The sequence below is a fragment of the Dermacentor variabilis genome, chromosome 4, assembly GCF_050947875.1.
Source record: "Dermacentor variabilis isolate Ectoservices chromosome 4, ASM5094787v1, whole genome shotgun sequence".
Classification (NCBI taxonomy): Eukaryota; Metazoa; Arthropoda; class Arachnida; order Ixodida; family Ixodidae; genus Dermacentor; species Dermacentor variabilis.
Genome location: NC_134571.1, coordinates 84,936,748 through 84,956,432, shown reverse-complemented (window position 1 = coordinate 84,956,432; position 19,685 = coordinate 84,936,748). Strand labels below are relative to the sequence as shown.

At 47.6% G+C, this 19,685-nt stretch overlaps 1 protein-coding gene across 2 annotated transcripts in view; it reads left to right on the top strand.

Annotated features, from left to right (window-relative positions):
- The window catches only part of ClC-c (chloride channel protein 3), a 75,106-nt gene that overhangs the window by 4,302 nt on the left and 51,119 nt on the right, over window positions 1–19,685 (top strand). The window contains exon 3 of one of the 2 annotated variants that reach the window (XM_075689647.1): window positions 15,525–15,626. The exons of the other annotated variant lie outside the window; for it this stretch is intronic. Within the exon in view, the coding sequence (XP_075545762.1) occupies window positions 15,525–15,626 (102 nt within the window). The remainder of the gene's footprint in view (window positions 1–15,524; window positions 15,627–19,685) is intronic. 2 annotated transcript variants of the gene reach the window in all.

Here is a 19,685-nt window from a genome sequence, read left to right as displayed (position 1 = left end):
GCAAAAAATTTCTACGCCGTCATTAGCTTGGCATGCCGCTTCTGCAGTGTAATAAGTTGACACTTACCCGCCCTTTGCTACGTTACGAAGCGGCGCGTCTGATGTTCCAACGACTATCCTCTGTCGCTACATTCGATGTCAGAGAAAATGGCCCATCGAAAGGGACAGTTCACAAAATTTTGACGTAGGCTTGTAATAAAAGAAAAAGAAAAATAAATTGTTCAACCACGTGACACTTCGACAACAAACACGGAGCGTTCAGCAGTAAATCGGAAGCATGCGCTCGTCAATGTGAGACCATCGCGTTCTTTACTTTTTTTTTTTTTAGCAAGGGGAGGGGGGGGGGGTAGCAAAGTTTGTTTCATAGCTGGTAAGCCTTGTCGCAGCTTTTAAAAAAATGCCACTTGAGAGTTTGTTACCTTGCCAGTTACGAAAATTTGGCAGTTTGGCTCACGTAGCCGAGGCCAACCGCGTGAGGCGAAACTGAATGCAAACTGAACGCGCGTTTCGAATAGCTATCACCCATGGCGCGCTCGTTATCTTCCTCTTCTAACTGTCCTGACAGTTAACTGATTCAAAATTTCAGTACAGAAGGTCCAGATCATTACGTATCGCTCCCTTCAAGAGGCACCCGAGAATCGGTTCACAACCTGCTCGCAGCCGAGTGAACAATATTGTACAGATGGCCATCTTTCGGAAACCGGGCCATCTTGTAGTCTTTTGTAGTAAAAAATGTTCTCACCAAGGGAACGTGCAAGACGACGAGGCAGGTAATAGACGACGTGGTAGGAACTCGGTCTCGTTTAATAAGTGTCGATGACCCTTAGCGCATTCGTACAAAGCGCGTTCACCTCGCAAGGGTGAACGTCCCACCTCGGGAGTTTTTGACGAATCTTATTGCCGTGACCGTTGCCGCTTCAGCCACCTGTCGCCACAGTGGCGCACCCTCTGTGACTTTGTGCTGCCGAGCACGCCGTGACGAGATAAGTTTGCATCCTAGCACACTCGTTTAGATCTCATTACCCGTAACCGAAAGCAAGAGAACGGCGACAGCAGCAGTACTGTATAATTAATTCGGTTTTATCAGACTGATATCCACCATCAACCCACTGATCTTGCAAAGGAGGTCACCAGCTTTTGCGTACGTTGAAAAATGAATGAATGAATGAATGAATGAATGAATGATGTTAAGCCGTTATCTCAGCCCCGTGACGTTAAACTGAAACAAGAGGTTTAGCGCGTATACTCGATGCTAGCGCCAAGCGGAGCCGTCTCCCGTCATTAAGGCTGGTGGCAAGACTGAGAAATGCGTGAAAGCAACGCAGATTTCAGGAGATTGTCGCGGACGATGCATTTCGAGCCATCACGCAACGTGCGACCAGAAGTGTCGTCCACCAGCATCGAACGTCACGCGCGCGTGTCGTTTGATGAATCGTGCCAGCCGCGGATGATACCATCGTCCGCCATTTCTGACGCCTGAAAAAGAACGAGATAAACGGAAAGGAGGACATAGAGTGGGATGCACTAGGACGCACGCATGTATACAGTTTATTTTCTTTCTTTTGTGTTTTTGTTGCCTTTGCGCGATATTCATACGCGACGCTGTTTCGCGTTTCGAGGTCACAGCGTGATTGCTAACTCGCTGCAGAGGTTTATTTATAACCGTCCCCGGCGACCCAATTTTGGTACCGAGTCTAGGTTTAAGACGTACGTTTTGGAGTTCTCTGTACCCCCTTTTCGACGCGTCGCCTTCGTGCGTCTTTCAAAAAGTGTAATCGGACGATGTTTTTCTCTTTTTTTAAATTCTAATTCCGTTGACGCGGAAGAGCAAAGGAGAAATATAACAGCACCAGTGGGATTTTACGACGTATTCGAACTGCGTAATGGTTTGTTGTGGAGGGCAATGGAGGGCTATGTTGTGGAAGGCTATGTAAGATGCAAAACGTGAAGGCGAGTCAGCTGCGATGAGCGAAGTACGAGAACTCGTAATATCAATTCAAATAGAAGGTGAGCGAATACCGAGGACGTAAACACAACAAACGAGGACATTTGTAAGCACTGTCAGTAAGTAGTAACATTTGTAAACGTTATCATTGTGGACACGTTCACTACAATGGACTATATAAAGGAGCTCGAAAGTAATTCGTACAGTCATATAATTTGGGGGGGGGGGGAAGCGCCCACCGTTTTCTCATTTCCGATCAGAGCTATTTTTGTCTGCCCTTGCCTATACCTTAGAATCCTTCCAACTTCTTTACGCAGTTCACTCCTCGGCGCAGTCTTTGTGATATTTAGACTTGTCGGAATCGTTTTGACAACCTGGCTTCTTTCACTTCGCTTTTCACATGGGTTTCCCACTATCCTTCGACGCGTTTAGCTGCTCGAGGTAAGGAGCTTTAGAAATAACGTGCCCAAGCAGCGTTGCGCGCGCAAACACTCAAACTCCATTGTAGGCCCTTGAGGTCCATAGCATGTCTGAAAAAATAAAATAAAACGTTAATTTGAAGGGCTTCAAAGTTCGCCGTATCTTCAGTACTTGCATATTTTTGAATTTATTGATGGTGACTCGTTTCCCACATGACGGTGAAGCCTAAGCAGTCTTTAATCGGGATTGGAGGCCATATGAACGTGCGCAAAAGTGGAATGAATGAATGAATGAATGAATGAATGAATGAATGAATGAATGAATGAATGAATGAATTGAAATAAGAAAATGGGGAGAGAGCTAAGAAAGAAAAGTTCTAACAAAAGTATTGATTACTCGATCGAAAGTAAGCCGTTTATTCAGGACTATCACCCTGTGCAGTGTGCGGTTCGCCGTCTGTTGTGAATGCGAGCATACACGTAGGTTTGTGGTTTTTTCTTTTTGTGTCAGTGTGCCGGGACCTATTGTTTGCGGGTGATGATTAACAAGCTTTGGCTTAATGGCGAGTGTGGCGCAAAACATCTTGATTTGCTAGTTGCTGTACGTAGATAACTGTCAGATGTTAATGCGTCGCCCCCCCCCCCTCCCCCACTCCTGGGCGGGGTACATGTAGAGACACCTAGAAACAACAAAATCGAGCGTCCACCTGTAAAACAGGATATATCGAATATAAACGGGCAGACGACCAAGCTCCTCATCTCCGACCTTTCTCGTTTTCAACCTCTCTCTCGTTCTCTCCTTGTGATTTCGTCTTCCGCACAAATTTTGTGTTCGTGTGCGTAGCTGAGGCAGCATATAAGGGTCATGCAGAACATTCAAGGTAAGAGGGAAGGGTGATGATTTAAAGGACCAGCTGGGCTCTTCGTTACGAAACCCTTATCTTATACATTTGAAGAGGTCGGACTTGAACTTTTCAAAGAGACAGTTGGAAGTTGCCGCTTACATGCATTATTTCGGTGGCAGTAGCTTATGTTGTTATTTTTGTATTGTTGTAGAGTTCGAGAAATAAAAAAAGAAAGATAAAGGCATGCGTAGCCGTGCCACGTTGCATGCCGCACTTCTGTAGCGGTAGTGCATAATTCGATTGCAAGCGGCATAGGTTTAAAACTACAGTAATGAAAATGTATGCTCACTTGCAACTGCTGCTCATTGCGCTATTATTTTTCTTTTCTATTTATTCTCATTTAATCTTTTATCGCACTCATCTGTGCTTCTTCCTTTTTTATTTCTTTATTTTATTTTTAGAGCAGATCTAAGTGTTCCCATCTGCGCACTCTAAACCGCAGTAAGTGGGGCTTCCAATGTTTCTGACGGCGAACGTGTTATTCTGCACTCTCTGGACATTGCCAAACTCGCCATCTTGTCAGCCCTCGTTGGCTCACGGGGCGACTACGTACGGCTGCCTTGATTGGCTCAACACGCAAACGTGGCGCAATTCGAGAGCGCCGATCCAGTCGAAATCCCACGATTTTGTCCCTATTTATCAATTAGAGCTCTGGAACTTAACGAAAGTAGAGGTTAGAAAGATAAGAGTTAATCAATTTAAACTGATTTACCGTTTATTTTTATCCCTACAGCGTCACTTTGAATAGTTTACGGTTCGCATGCTCGTCACTTGTCACTCGCTGCTGCGGGGCTGCGTCCTGCTGGTTACAGAGCTGGAGAAAAAAAAAAAAAAAAGGATGCGTGCTCAATATGGGGCGTCGCGTGCTGGTTCCGAAGGATGTCACGGGAGCGTCGCCGAAGATTTGTGTGCCGCCGTGATACGCATCAAGTGTCGTGACATGTCATTTCATTTCTCGTCACGACTTTTCTTTCTTTTCATCGGAATCGGGCAGCACGCGTGGAATGCATTCGACGCGATCGGCAGAGGCGCGCACGTCAATCATCTCTTCGCGAAATTGTCACCGCGAAATAAGTGCGTTTGGTTTCCGCCGTGAGAGGAGCGTTGTTGCATAGGCACCGGCCTTTTCGTGTTTGCGCAGTTCGAGCTGAATTTGTCGGGCCAGTTGGTACTGGTTCGACCTGGTTCGTACACAGGTCGCGCTAGGCACACACGGACAAGAATGGAAGGCACCGACGAGACGAACGGCACCTTTATTGAAAGGCACCCGGTGGAGCCTGAGAGATGTATATTTCTTGTGAATCACCGTATACCCATAGATAAATGTTCGCGCACGTGTAGTCCTTGCGTTTATTTTTTAATTTTTATTATTTTTTAAATGTCCGTGCGCGTCTCGCGCAGCGAACAGAACGATTTACACAACTCCCAGATTTCCGATTCTTGCCCTCTGGAAAGCTATCACACGCGAAATTTAGTGGGTAACGACGGAAACGGTAGGTTACAGTATAGCCTACTGAACTTAATATACGGGGTCTCTCTAGCTGCCACCAGTGTGGCTCCGAAGTTGAACTGTGTCTTTATTGATAAATATTGCCTCGAAATACACAATACATTCTGCAGTGTCGAGGCCACGAGGCGCATTTCTTATGTAAGTGCTATCGAGAATATATATGCCCAAATATTCTACGACAGGACATGACACAGATTTTTTTTTTTTTTTCCTCGGCAGATTTGGATGCGAAACGCATGCGATGAGAATATTCCCGGGGCGACAAACACTTCCACGGAGAAAAGGTTGCATAAATTCGGCTGGGAAGGAGCCAGCGCAGTGTATGTCCCGGTTTGTTATGTTTCTGCAACACTTTCCAAGTGCTGCAAAAGGGACCCGAGATATATTTCGGGAAGCTTTAGTGTATGTAGCGCAGCATCTTAGTGTTTGGCAGCATACTGAAGCACAAAGCCAGGTACAAGATGGCGCGTGTATTCTGTATATAGAGCCACCGTCCACATCGATATGGGGTGAGATTTTAAAGCGAGTGCTTTGTTTTAGCTATACTTCGCCCGCTTTAAATGGACGTCGGCCGATCTCGCACTGTAAAAATCGGGAAGGGAGTCGACTTGGGCCACTAAGGTATGTGCTTGCCGAGCGATCAACACGGATCACTGGGTAAGTGCGCGAATAGGTATGTTGGTGCTGGCTGCCCTCCGGCCTAGCATATGCAACTTGGGTCCCGGGGTATGTGCACGAACAAACTTCGGCAGTGCGTATATGTGATGCATACTGTGGCAGAAACCAATATGACGTGTCGTGGTATCATTTGGCATTGTGGTTGGCAGCGAGGTTGTCACTTCGTGGGTCCACTGATGTGACCGTGAGGTTTTGTGATTCACCGCGCTGGTATTAGGGATACGCAAGCACGTTGCACAAAGCTATAGCTGCCTTTCTTTTTTTTCAGTCAAGCAGCAGTTATTTTTTTATTAGTAGCTTGACAAGTTCAGGAAACTAATTGCGCGGTCAGTTTTCAAGTATTGTTTATACCACGGAGAGGAACGCGATGTACGAAATGCAACGCGCCGGGACCCACGGAGGAGGGAAATGCACTATAGAGTGAACACTACTAGCCATGTCCCGCAAGCCTAAAGCCCCTTACAGGCCAGCTCACCTCGCCCTTTCATCTCTCTTAAAAAAAAAAAAAAAAGTTGGCCTATCACGTGATCCTGCTCAACACCACCTAGATTTGTGGTGATGCTTTAGTTCGGGGTAGGCTTGAATAGGCGCGCACTTGTTCGGGTGCCTTTCCTACCGCTCTGTTAGCCACCGTGGCTCTCTGCACGTTAATCAGGTTGTCTACCAACCGGGAAAAGCCGGGAATTCTGAGGGAATTTGTGCTTCGATCAGGGAAAATTAGCCGTAATTTTGTTGAAAGGGAACGAAAGCTGCGCTAATGCTGGCTCGAGTAACAGAGAGGAATCGTAACGAATCGTCTTTGACGCCGTGTTTCCGGCTGGAGGAGTTGCCAGGTGTGCAGTTAGCGACCGAATTTACGTATGCTAATTCCGTCGGATAATTCGGACGGCTTCGCGGTTCCACCATGTACCCCATAGAGTCAACGTATAAGAACGTCTGAAACTTCGGACTCAAGAACCGCTCGCCGTCCGATTTTCCGGGCTTTTTGCCGTGACTGCAGGTTCGAGACGACATTAATCAGACACCGCCGCCGACATTTCGATTATCTCGTCGCCTCGAATCGGCGCTCTCGCACGCAGATCCGCTGGCAGCCGTAGCCACCACCGCGGCAACGCGAGGCCTAGCTGCTTCGGCGTTCGCTATTAAGGTTCTTGCGGTTCGGTGTCGTGTTTTTCATTGAAAGAATTTGGCGTTGTCCGCCTCTGTAATTCTTGCGATTGCCTTCGAAACTTAAGAAAGCACGCCGTGTTTCATAATGCCGGTTCCCGAAAGGCAGCTCTGCCTCAGCACAGCAATGTCACGCGGTGAAGCATGCACGACAGTATTGCGGTGATGCATAACAAGCATGGGAAGGAGCAATTGTCACGCGACGCAGTATGTATCGCTTAATTACACACGCTTGCACCCGCCATCTTCTGTCACAGTACGAGCACCGATATGCCTAATAAGTGTACTGGAAGCCCTTCAGAGCTTTTTCGGATGTGCCTGGGGTGATTTGAGCCATTAAGGACAGTAAAAGACGTGCATGTGTTTTTTTTTTTCGCACTGCCCTATTTTTCGGACGCTTTCGCAGCCCCTAGGGAGTCCGAAAAATCGGACGTTGTCTGTATAACTGAACAAGAGGATCAAATTGTCCGTGGTGCGAAGCCGTGCCGGAAGGAGGACGAGAACAGAAGGGACCTACGCATTGAGGAATGGACGGGAAATGAAGCGTGCCGCCGCTGCTTCCAAGGAGCTTGAGCTCAAAGAACAACGTGTTGGCCCACGCCGAGATGCAGGTGTCCCTCATCCAAATGAAAATAAGCTCTTTGAAGCAGTGAAACGCAACACTGAGGCGTTTTGCGCGGGCTGAGAGTATGTCAGGACAGTTGAGGTTGACTTACCAGCTGTTGAGAGAGAATCTCACTTGTGACAAAGTTCGGACCTCGTAAAGATGTGCTTGATATCAGTTGATAGATGTAGCTCAAATTCGAAAATATTTGCTTCTGTGTGCATCTCCTTTTTATTCGTATTTGAGAATCTTCGAGTCTATTTGCAATGGGTCTTTTATTCGCTGTGCATTTTACTAACCCCTCCCGTCTGTTTTCTTATTGAATAAAATAAACGTTACTCATTACTATACAAGCTGGATTAAGTAGTGTTTTTTTAATTTTTTGTTAACATGCTTACTATAGAGAGACAGCATCGGGTGACATGGTGTCAGCCCGTCTTAACATAAAACTAAGTTCTGTGTTACTCGGGGAATATTGTAAAGGCACTCAGGGGGAAAAAAAACCCTGGAAAACTCGGGGAATTCGGAAATGTCAACTTGATTGACACCCTGCATTTTCTCCCCTCATGTTCGCGCAACTCCGCATATTGGAACCTACTTCTTTGCAGCCCGCGGCAGCGGCAAGTTGCTGTAGCACGCGTTGTCTTTTCGGAAGGCACTAGAGCTCATACCGCGACATGATCACGTGTTGTGCCGACTCCTCTTACTTCAAAGTCTGTGACGTAGCGCTCCCTCCTTTTCCCTCCTCTCCGTGACGGAAGCGCGAGGAACGGGCGAGAGGGACGGGACGGCCGGGCGCTCGTGGTCACGTGCTTTGGCGCCTCGACCTTTTCCGAGCCTGCTTCCCCAACTGACCTAAAACCTGTTGGGCTGCTGATCACGAGGTCGCGGGATCGAATCCCGGCCACGGCGGCCGCATTTCGATGGGGGCGAAATGCGAAAACACCCGTGTGCTTAGATTTAGGTGCACGTTAAAGAACCCCGGGTGGTCAAAATTTCCGGAGTCCTCCACTACGGCGTGCCTCATAATCAGAAAGTGGTTTTGGCACGTAAAACCTCAAATATTATTATTATTAACTGACCTGAAACCGAATTACTGCAGACACTCCCTCGTGGGGCTTGTCAGCTAATGCGTAAACATGATTTCCAGTCGCTCACATCTTGCACTCGTGCAACCGATGATCGATTGAAGGGCCGATTTACGAACGCCGCTGCTCACTAGTTGTGTCAGGGATGACGCAGGTTGCTGCGAGTATTGCAATGGCCTAATTGGTTAACACAATTAATCGTAGTTAACCTTATTAGACGGAATTAATGTGATCGTAATTCATTTGAATTAGAGGTAAGGGATGTAACCTGAATTAATGTTCGTTATCTTATTAATCTTGATTGGGCGTAATTTATAAGCAGCAATTTATATTAATTAGGATTGTCATCTCAGTGCCTCTTAGTTAATACTGATTATCAGTTTAAATTTAATCCGTCGTAATTAAACTTAATTACTCTTAAGCAACCTAATTAATTTAATATTACTCCAATTTAACCTTGAATAATCTTGCATACGCTAATTCATTCCCATTAGTCTACGTGACCCTTCATTAATCTTAATAAGGCTTATATAGGATGAATTTCATCGTAATTAATCTCATTAGTATTTTATTAGCCTTATTTTCTCTTAATGCCTCTTTGTGCTCACTATATATAGTCATAGTCATATATTTCAGTAGTCATACAAAGTTATAAGGCATTCTCATATACATACAACCCGTAGGACCCCGTGTGTACCTATGGAGAGCATCGTGCCATGCGTTACAGACGGACGGACTGATCTCCGAGGGAAGTTGCCCTAGAATTCTTACGCATTAAAATACTCCATCATGGGAGGTCGAGTGACTCGGCGCTGTACTGCCGATGCTGGCGGTGCTCGGGATTTCCCCAAAGAACAGCAGGTCCCCCTGCCTCCTGTTTCTTCTTGTAATTCCTACTTTTCCCCTTTACTCATTCTGAGTTGCGCTAATACACTGCAGCCAATATGCCAGCACTGCGAAGAGTCTTTATTTGCACTACAGACTTTAATGACATGTCTGGGATTAGAGAAATGGAGAGTATATATATATAAAAAAAACTTTTCTTTTTATAAACGCGTGATAAGTTTTCTCCCATGCTTTTACTGGGTGACGAGCCACTTACTGTCCGACATAAACATATATTCAAACACTTAAAAGCCACAGAAACCGTATACCAGAAAACTGTCGTTCACTTCTATAAACACCGGTTTTATATCATAATTAAAAGTAATAAAATTTTTTTAAAAAATCCTCTTTTATACAATGAGTTGCGCTAATGCCAAGAAAGCGTCAGGAGGGCTGCTCGCACGCGCGCGTGCACGAGCGAAGACGCATCATCGCACGGGAGCATCATACGAAACGTTCACCCATTTAAAAGGGCGCGGCAGAGACTGAAACAGCTGCCGGCGGCGGTCGCGACATAAAGGAGGCGGACGAAGATATGTGAGGAAGGGCGCTGGTAGAATCTGTGGCGGGAAATTGCGCAGGCCTTCGTGCATTTCGACGATCGTGAACGCGCGCCGGCAGTTTCCTTGCCGCCGTTTCTTTTCTTTCTTTACGACTCTTTTGTGTCGCAAACTGAGACAACTGAGTGAGAAAGCATGCCCTGCCTCCTCCTATCCGCCTTCCCACTACCAACCACTTGTCGTTGACCCCGTATCGGCTCGCAACGCGTTGTTTCGCCCATTCGTTCTCCTTCCATGGACTCCGAGATTGCCGCCAAAATCTCGGAGGCCTTGGTGCCTCTCGCCGCCGGCCTCAGTGGCTAGTACGGCCTCCGAGATCGGACGGCCGCTCCGCCTCGCCGCCCGATCTCGGAAGCAGTGGCACAGATTCCCGTGATTTGGTTGAAACGGAATGCGAAAAACTTCCTGGCTCCAACATGTCTTGGCCGCACGTCAAGTGGGGGGGTGAGCGGGGGGGGGGAGGGGAGTGGAACCCCGCGTAGTCGAAATTTATCCGGAGCCATCCACCAAGGTGCTCAGGAGACAAGCGCCTCGGGCGCATCAAATCCCCCTTGATTGACGATTTGATTTATCTCTCACGGAGCGCAGGGGGCACGCACTCGGACACGCCTGCCGTGTGACTCGTTCGCCCTCTCATTCCGGCGCTCTTTGTCTCTCGTCCTCACGCCTTCACTCACTCCTTCGCTCACTCTCCGACTCGGATTTCAGTCAGTGACCGGCCGGTGTGCGCACGCTCGCGTCCGTAACTTATCCAGGCGGCCCCAAGCTCGTGTGCATCGAGAGACTACGCGCTGACGCGCACAATCGCACCCGCGCAGGCGTGAGTGTTTCGTTTATTCTTATTTCGGCGAGTCCTGCTGCGCAAGGCAATCTCGCCATTTGGAAGAAGGAGTGTGGGGGAGGGCTGGGGGGGGGGGAGGAGGAGATACCTTAGCTCTCCTTAATCATTACTGCCAATTCAAGTGCTGCATTTGAGTTCGTAGAATGGGTGGTGATGAATAGTTCCACTATTGCAAGTGCAGACGCTCTCGACTTCCGCTCCTTCGGTATACATAGTAAGGTTTACCTGGGACGCGCATATATATCGTGCGAGGTCTGCCTAAAGCAGCAGGTGACAACTACTCGCCGACGCTCTTTTGAAATTTACATTTGCCGGTGAATCTGTCGCGTAACCGCAAGCTGTTATTTAGGCGTGAGACTTGCGCTGTCACGAATTTCTCTCTTGCGGCCGCGTAGCTCGCGTTTTAATAAAAACGCGGCGGAAAATTTCTTGCACACTGCGTCGCTGCGACTCGTATGTGTCAAAACTTTTTTGATTGCGGCCAAACTTATTAACCCAGCTGCTTTAGTCTCCCTCTGACACGCGCGCACTCTCTCTCCCCCTCTTCTTTTATCGTGGTCATCAGATTGGGAGTCCGTGTTCTCTCCCAGTGTTGTGTGTCTGCATATCTTCCGTAGTAAAACGCGCGTTACTGTTTTTACTTGCTACGTTTCAGCTGACATAAACATGGAAGAGTTGTTTTATCATTCTTTTCTTTTTTTCCCTTCTCACTTCGCGGACGCTTGTGCGCGTCCGAAAATATGCCACAAATGTGAGTTTATGAAGGCAGACTTTGCTCGTGGCCAAGCGCCGTAGAACTGTGTACGACGGCGCTTTGTCGCGCACGGTCCATATAACGTTGGTTGGCGGCGGCGCGGGTTAGGCGCAGTGCTCGATCGAATAGTCTGACCTCTGGGCTTGTGGGCTGTAATGTGATCTCAAAGAACAATCAAGATCGCCGAGTGCAACTGTAGGTGTGGTTGCGAGCCTCGCTCGAACCTTCGTGCTGTCCGAGAAGAATGTCGGCTCCTTTTCGCAGTGCCGCACATAGCTAGCGGTAAGTATTGAGCGTAATTGTTAATCGACTGCGTGAGTGTTACACGGCATGAGTTTTGGGACTTAAAAAAAAAAAGGGTACACAGGGGGTGTTGGTGGTATCTGCGCATGGGCTTGCCTTGAAGGGCTGTTATTATATATATTTTTTTTGTGGGTGTGGGTGTCTGTGTGTGTGTGTGGACAGTGCCACAATCCGCTCGTTACCGTAACGAGCGCCTATTTGTTTCAGAGCGGACTATACGAGTGCCTTTAAACAAATCCATCTGCACTAGGTGGTATTCAGTTGTACGAGTGCGAACCAGAAAGCCTTTGTCCCTATATTTTTTCTCTTTTTAACCAAGTTACGGCTGTAAATGCGAAGTCAACATATCCATTCCCAGCGGTGGACCTTTCTTGGACCGGCCCGGCCTTATCTGCCGGTAGCTCCGCGGCATGGCGCTGCTGTCAGTTGTTGAAGATGGCGATTGTGCTTCACACGTCCACGGCGTACGAGCAACTATAGTAGGATACAACTCTAGAAAAAACAGCAGTTGGAAACCAATGCTGGTTACTCCGCCAGCCAATCACAGAAGCACACGAAATAATCGTCATGCGACCATTTCAAAATGGCGTCGTATACACGGGATGCCTCCGGAGCGTCTGCTGTTCTTGAAGTCTTTTCATCGGGGGAAGCGATAAGGTGTGCAACAGACATGGACAAAGTGTACGGAGTTTGAGCCTTTCACTCTCCAAAAGTCCGCGGTACAGTTCGTTTCACTGCTGACCATGTTTTACTCATGAAACTTCATAGCCAACTGAAGTGAAACTTGTCAGTAAATAGTTACAACGAAGCAAGCATTTTATTTCAGTTCAATAAAGAATTAGGCTTTCACCGTTCCTCTATAATAGACGAATGAAAACATACAAAATTACGCTCTTATAATGTTATTTTTGTGGTTACCGCCTTATTTAGGTAACAGGGAAAGCTTGAAGCACGAACTATTTGTAGCCTCGCTGTACCGGTGTGGGGACTATGTGGAAGAATAGTGTAAGGTGCGTAGAACAGTACGTATATTTGTAATTAGCAGTGTGTACCTTATTTTGGCTAATAAAAGAACAGCAGCAAAGACTTTCCTATTCGCCTTCGTAGGTGGGTTTCGTGGGGCGTTGCAAATTTGCTTATAATAGACGCTTGGCGTTTGAGCTGCAGTTGGACCTGTGGCATGCCCTACACGATGTAACAGCATGAAACCTTTTGGCGCGGTATACTCTTCGGTCGATAACTTTCAGGGTCACGATTTTCAGTTCACATTGAACCGCGCAGCCGCCGGTAGTGAATTTAATGGAATGAGTGCTGTTTTCGCTTCGCATATACAGGATGATCATTCATAAGTTTTATGGCATTTTTGGAAAAATCGCGTGTGGCAGATAGCATAATTCTTGTCCTTGAGCTGGATTATTCGAAGAGGTGGACATTGTTGCCGTAAGAACTATAAACACATATTCAGCTAATTAACGAACGTTCACAAATGAACTTTCTAATAAATTACCTTATGGCACATATTGCAATTCATGAATTGTAGCCGGTGAGCTTACAAGACGTGTCCGCTTAAAAGGAATTTGCAGGATTACATAAGTTTCGAGATATGTCCCTATGTGTGAGAGGAGATACATGGGCGTTCCAGTTACTTTCGTGCTTTAGTGCCTAAAATAGCGTTTTTTAAGTAATAAGTATGTTGAACAACGGTGAATTTTTAGGGCGAGTTTGATGGCGCATATCTCCGAACTGGCATCATTCTGGAAATTCATTCCAAGTGGATACGCCTTGCAAGCTCACCGGATACAATTCGTAAATTGTAAAGTGTGCCGTAAAGTAATTCATTCAGAACATAATTAGTGATTTTTGTTTATTAGATGAATATGTCTTTCGATTTCTCCCGTAGGTAATGTCCTCCTCTCCGAATAATCCAGCTCAAGGTCTAGAATGACGTCATCTGCAACGGGCTATTTTTAAAAATTCTGTAAAACTTAGCGATGATCACCCTGTATATCTGTGGACGTATTGACAGAATGCCCGTCGAGCTGGACAGTACGTCACGCAAAAGTGAAAGCATAATCCCGAAAGTTATCGACGCAGCATATCGACCTCGTAGAACCTCTTTCACTGTCACTGTCTGGACTTGGAGTATATATTAATGCTGCTTTTTTTCTTTCTTTTGTGTGACAATGAGTGCACTGCCTGCCTTGCACATTATCGCACTTAATGCGCACCGTGGGTCGCGGGTGCGCATCGCTTTGGCTGCACGAATACTCCAGTGTTGCTCACGGGAAACTTGCGCGTGCACTCATTTCTTTTTTTCTTTTTGTTCGGCGATGAGCGCGTTCTCTGGTGTTCTCGCACGTTCATCTGTATGCAGAGGCAGAGGCCTTTCTTTTTCGCATTGGGGCTACACACACCCGGCACGAATCGCGAGCCCCTGTGCGCCGCGATGACTGACGCTCCCTTCGGTTGACCGCGACGGCGCGGGATCGACTCCCTGTGCGATCCTTTCGGGCGTGTATAGGCGAGCGGAGCAGGACGTCCCGTTGTAGCCGCTGCGGAGCTTCAACTTAAACGACATCACGGCGACAAGCGAGACAGTGGCTTTAGCGAAGCTTGCCGCGTCTGTTAAAACCTCTGCATTTTTACGCGAATTGTGGTAGTAAGTAATTGGATGCTTTATTCAAAAGATGTCGGAAAGATAGATGCGAAGGGAAATTCCCGTTGACCTCAGTGTAACTGTCCAGCATTATACAGCTGACATCTGAGCTCCGGCCACTAGAGGGGTACGTATAATGGAAATAGGCGTAAAAGGACAGGGAGCGTAAATACAGCGTATGGGATAGCAGATAGTAAGGGAAGCTGTATACGCTTATGTACAGTTTTCGGCTAAGTGACGTCATAACACGGATCCGTTGATTTCTTGTTTATATTTGTATTACTTCAAGCAGCAATGTGGGAAATTTACGGATCCGCCATACCAACGTGGATACTCCGGCTTTCCGCGAAGAGTGCACACCTACTAGCGAAGACAGCGGCTCAGTAGGTTCAGCTCGAAGGGAGGGAGGGAGGGGGGGGGGGGAGGGTGCTGCTTGACGTGACCTAACGCCTGTTCGCCCGTGCTTCCCCGAACGCGTTGTGAGCATTGGCCACTTGCGTGCCGCGCGGGTTTACAGTGGTACGGAATGAACGGCAGCGCCTCCCACGTGTGTCTTGGGGCGATGCGCGAAGCGAACGGAGCGTGCTGGTGTCCTTCCCACAGGAGGTTCAGACTCGTGCCGGGGCAGTCCCCCTGCGGAGAAGGGGCATCACCGGGCGGCGTCAGGAAGGCTTGCGCACGCGACCAACCACTGAATCGATTGATCGAGAACGGCAGGTTCCAAGCCTTGACATAGCCCCGTTGCTTTCAGTATACTTGCGTCCCTATTGGATAGTCTGTAGTGCCTGTTCATGAATATTCAGCGTCTATACTCCTCCTTTTTGCCAATGAGGGCGCGCTCCGTGGTCTCTTCTGTCGTGCGTTTTCCATCTCCGATTGGCTGAAAGCGACAACACGGTGGAATCGAACTAGTGTTCGGAATCGCATCCCGCAACCGCGGGTTCTTTCGAAAAAAATAAATAAAAGAAGCGAGAAGGAAGTTTTAATAGTGAGATAACGTGCTGCTTTTAACGCGACACCGTCCCTTACCTGACGCCGCCCGACTGGTGCTTGTGATTGGGTCAGCACGTGTTGTTCTTTACGTGGTGGAGTGTTGGTACACGGTTGGTGTATGCGGTATGCGGTGGGGTTTGTAACCACATACAAATGTGCACGGAGGTGCGGCTGCTGCATGGCTTCTCTTCGTTGTTGGCCGCTGGCCCTTTGCAGGCGGCACGAACGACGCTGGCAAATACACTAACCCTCTGTACGCCCAGCCCTTCGGAGACTCCAGCTTCGAGTCGCTCGAGGCCGAGAACACGCAGCTCACAGGTAAACGACGCATGCGTCAAGAACCCCGCATGCATTGTACGCATTACTACTATGCTCCCGACGATTTTCTGTTCATCCTTCCCTGCTTTCTTTTTTTTTTTCCTCTTCTAGCTTGTGTTACCAGCATGCTTGCTTGCTTCCTGTTCGCGGACTCAACCGTAGTGAGCAGGCTGCCTTGGCCTTTCTCGCACACGCTTGATTTTTGCCGATGTACCACTGCCCACGGGCCGTATTCTGTGAGAATACCGATTACATACGTACCGCGGCTTTACCTATTTATCCACAGTGTTTACGAATGTTGTGCCAAGTTTTTACGAAAGATAAATTCGTTGCCTCATCTTTCGCGAAAACGCGAAAGATGAGGCGTCGCAAGATTGGTGAAAATGCTTTGAAAACAATTGCACGATATCTGCCCCGCTCTCTCGGGACAGCGCAATACGTCATAAACCAGAAGGGTACGTCTTGCTCCGAGCAATTTTTTTCAGACAAAGTACTTAAGCGGGGGAAGTCGGCGGTGAAAGGCACGGAAAACTCGCTGTGGACCTAAAGACACTGTCCTTGTTTATCTATACCTGCCGTTCCAAGTGTGTGCTGCTGCTGCTTGTGCGCTGCGTGTAAGGGTAAATTGTGGTTGACAAAGTGCGCATGGTCGGTAACGCACAAGAAACGTGTGCTCAAGGCAAACTTGAGATGAAAAAAAAAAAAAAAGGAAACTGCGTCCCACACCTCCCGTCATTGTCGTGTCTGCGGGATATTCGCGAATTTTAAGCTTCGCTGATTAGCAGGTATGTATACTATTTTCTTTTTTTTTTCTTATCATCTATCCCGCCGTGTGGCTGATCGCGGCGATAGCGGTGGCTCCCGAGCCAATGACGGAGGGGAAATAAATAAATAAATAAAAGGAAACTGAAAAGGGGCATTCAGCCCCCATATACGCGGGCTTATCGGCTGCAGCCGAAGTGGCTCGACGGTCATGGCGCTTTGCTGCTGAGTGCGAGGTCGCCGCGAGTTCGATTCCCTACCACTTTTGTCTTTCCGGACGCTATCCCTCGTATATGGATCTGGCCGACCGCGATGTAGCTTAGCTGCGGCGATCTGGCGAGAACCGGCGTAATTGGCATTGCGTGAACGATGGCTGTGCTGGTGCATGCCGCCAGGTCTTTGCCCTTGCGCGGTATTCGCCCTGTGAGCAAATAGTATATAGTTGCCCTCCCTGCTCGTGTAACAGGGTTTCGAGCCTTACTTCGGATGCACCCGCCGTGGTTGCTCAGTGGCTATGGTGCTGGGCTGCTGAGCACAAGGTCGCGGGATCGAATCCCGGCCACGGCGGCTGCATTTTCGATGGGGGCGAAATGCGAAAACACCCGTGTGCTTAGATTTAGGTGCACTTTAAAGAACCCCAGGTGGTCAAAATTTCCGGAGTCCTCCACTACGGCGTGCCTCATAATCAGAAAGTGATTTTGGCACGTAAAACCCCAAATATTATTATTACTTCGGATGCAACGGAGGCGCGGCGTATAGAAAAACACTCTCTCCGATAGAGAAACCGGTGACGCCGTTGTGACGTCGTTGCCTTCAGAATATTCGTGTATATTCTTTTGTCCCTTTTGTTCAGAAAATGTCCGCAAAACCTTGCGGTTCACCGTTCGCTTTTGAGTGCGATGTAATTTCTTTTTAAATGAAAGAGCAATTAACGTGTCTCAGCCGGCCTGACGTCTGTATGACGTCACGGCTGGTGCGAGAATTTCGAGGTGGCGTTGCCCGCAGTCTTTCGTTCTCTTTTTTTTTTTTGCCTGTTCTGTGGCAAACGAATCGTCCCCTCGTGGTAAGACTACTCTGCTTGCAGCTCCAGACGTGTGACTATACGAACATATAGGTAAAGGGATGTGCACAATATAATCACTGTTTCATATAAACCTTATCGTACGTTTTTCAACCTTATACGCTGGATGTATTTGCTGTGTATGGCTGAATAAAAACAGGTAAAATATATCTTGTTTGTGTTTTTGAACTCTCAGGAACCAAGCTCACTGAGAACGTCAGAGCTGTTAAAATCACCGTTACCGTTACTTCGGTCATCTGCGCAAATGTATTTGACGTCGCGTTCTTCTGTGCGCCGCTAAGCCACCGTCACGGAAGCGCGCTGCGGATAAGCCGCAGATAAGCTTAGTTGTGGAGGTTATCCGAGGCTTTTGCTGACTTCTGTGTGTGCAATGTGGAGGTTAGGTTCTTGCTGTTGATTCTAGCACGGACGTGTTGCTGACTAGTTCCGGCAGCTGCGCGGCGTTTTCCTTGCCGTTCTAGCTTCTTATTGCCAATAAATAAAAGAAAAAAAATATTGTGCCATCGACGATGATTAATTGTCAATGTAAGCGAACAGCCGAATGCTTTGCTAAACGACTGATGCACTTGACGGCCTAAATTTGTTGCAGTGAGGACATTGAGGTAGCGTTTGTTGTTCCATCGCGTAATTCCGCAGAGAACGCTGCCGTTAACCAGAACATCTGTAGCTTTAAGATAGGTGCACAACACGTATTGGGTGTTCGCATGCAAACGCTCCTCGCAAGTCGGTTGTGCGAACGCGCCTCTCTGTTATCGGTGCTTTCCTATGCCTCCGACCACCAATCGCCGACCGCGAAAACGGGTGTGGAAGTGCCAGAGAAAGCTTATTGTTGGCCTTGAGAAGTTAATGCGCAGAGTATTGCAGCCGCCATTATAGGCATGGCTTCGGCAGGTGGCTCATTCTGCCTGTGCAGTTGCGGCTTAGCGGCGACGCAGAGCTCCTGTTTACAAACGCGAAGGGCGTCTGCAGGTTCACCGGACGTTTGGGTTGTGCAAGCCGGTCGGTCTCGCCGCTTTGCGCTGGTTGACGGCTACTTCGAGACATCCCCCGCGGTAGCTTGGTCGCTATGGCATTGCGCTGCTGCAGAAATGCTTGTCTACTTAGATTTAGGTGCACACTGGGAGGAACCCCAGGTTATCAAAGTTAAAACGGAGTCGCCCCCTTTATACTGCGTGCCTCATAATCAGATCGGGGATTCGACACGTAAAACCGCGGAATTTTAGTAATCTTTTGCTACTTCGTGACGCACTTGGAGGGGAGAAATTTTCAGCCCGGAAATAGAGCTGCAGTAGGTATCGTTTCATGTGTTAAAATAAAATAATTAGTTAATTAGTGTAATATTACGTTGGTGTTAGGATGAAATCAATCTTCGCATGCTGATAATTATGACGACGAATGGTGTGCATGTTCCCCTATTCGAGGCCACGCATTACTTGAAAAAAAAAAAGGGGGAAATTTCGTGCCTTCGCGCACTCCTTTACTATACATTTCTAGTTCCTTTTAGATATTTAATAGTGGCACAAACCTGCATGATGGGACGAATCAGTTTGAGCGGTACTTTCACATTCACGTGACGTTACATCTTTCGCGCCCGTTGACGGTGTACCGCGAAGAGCCTTCCTGGACTGCGACATGAGAGAGAGAGAGAGAGAGAGAGAGAGAGAGAGAGAGAGAGAGAGAGAGAGAAAAGCTTCCTGTTCAAGTACAGTGTTTATCCGGCGTATATTCGTCTGCCTTCTACTCTGAAGAAAATGAGTCAGAGGAGAAGAAAGGGGCCCTAGTGGAAGTTGGACAGGAAAATGGAAAGAGAAAATCACATTAAAAAAAAAAAAGTGTAGGTCCTGTGAGCCTAGCCGCAGAGTAAGTGTCAAAGGTGATTCTAGACGTTTCTGTATTGGCCATCTCGTCACTGCATTGTACACAGACGGCGCAAGTGAAAGCAATTCTGACGGACTGTCTGCATGCAGCTGTCAATCGTCACATCCGCGCGCTTACGCCATTGTTCAAGCACTTCGGAGCGACGGCTCCCGAATTATAGCTGGTGTTTGCGGACTACGAAGCTGGCATTTCTTGTTGCGTCCTGCTCCGAAGCATATATATATATATATATATATATATATATATATATATATATATATATATATATATATATATATATATATATATATATATATATATATATATATATATATGCATGCTATGGTGCTACTAATGCT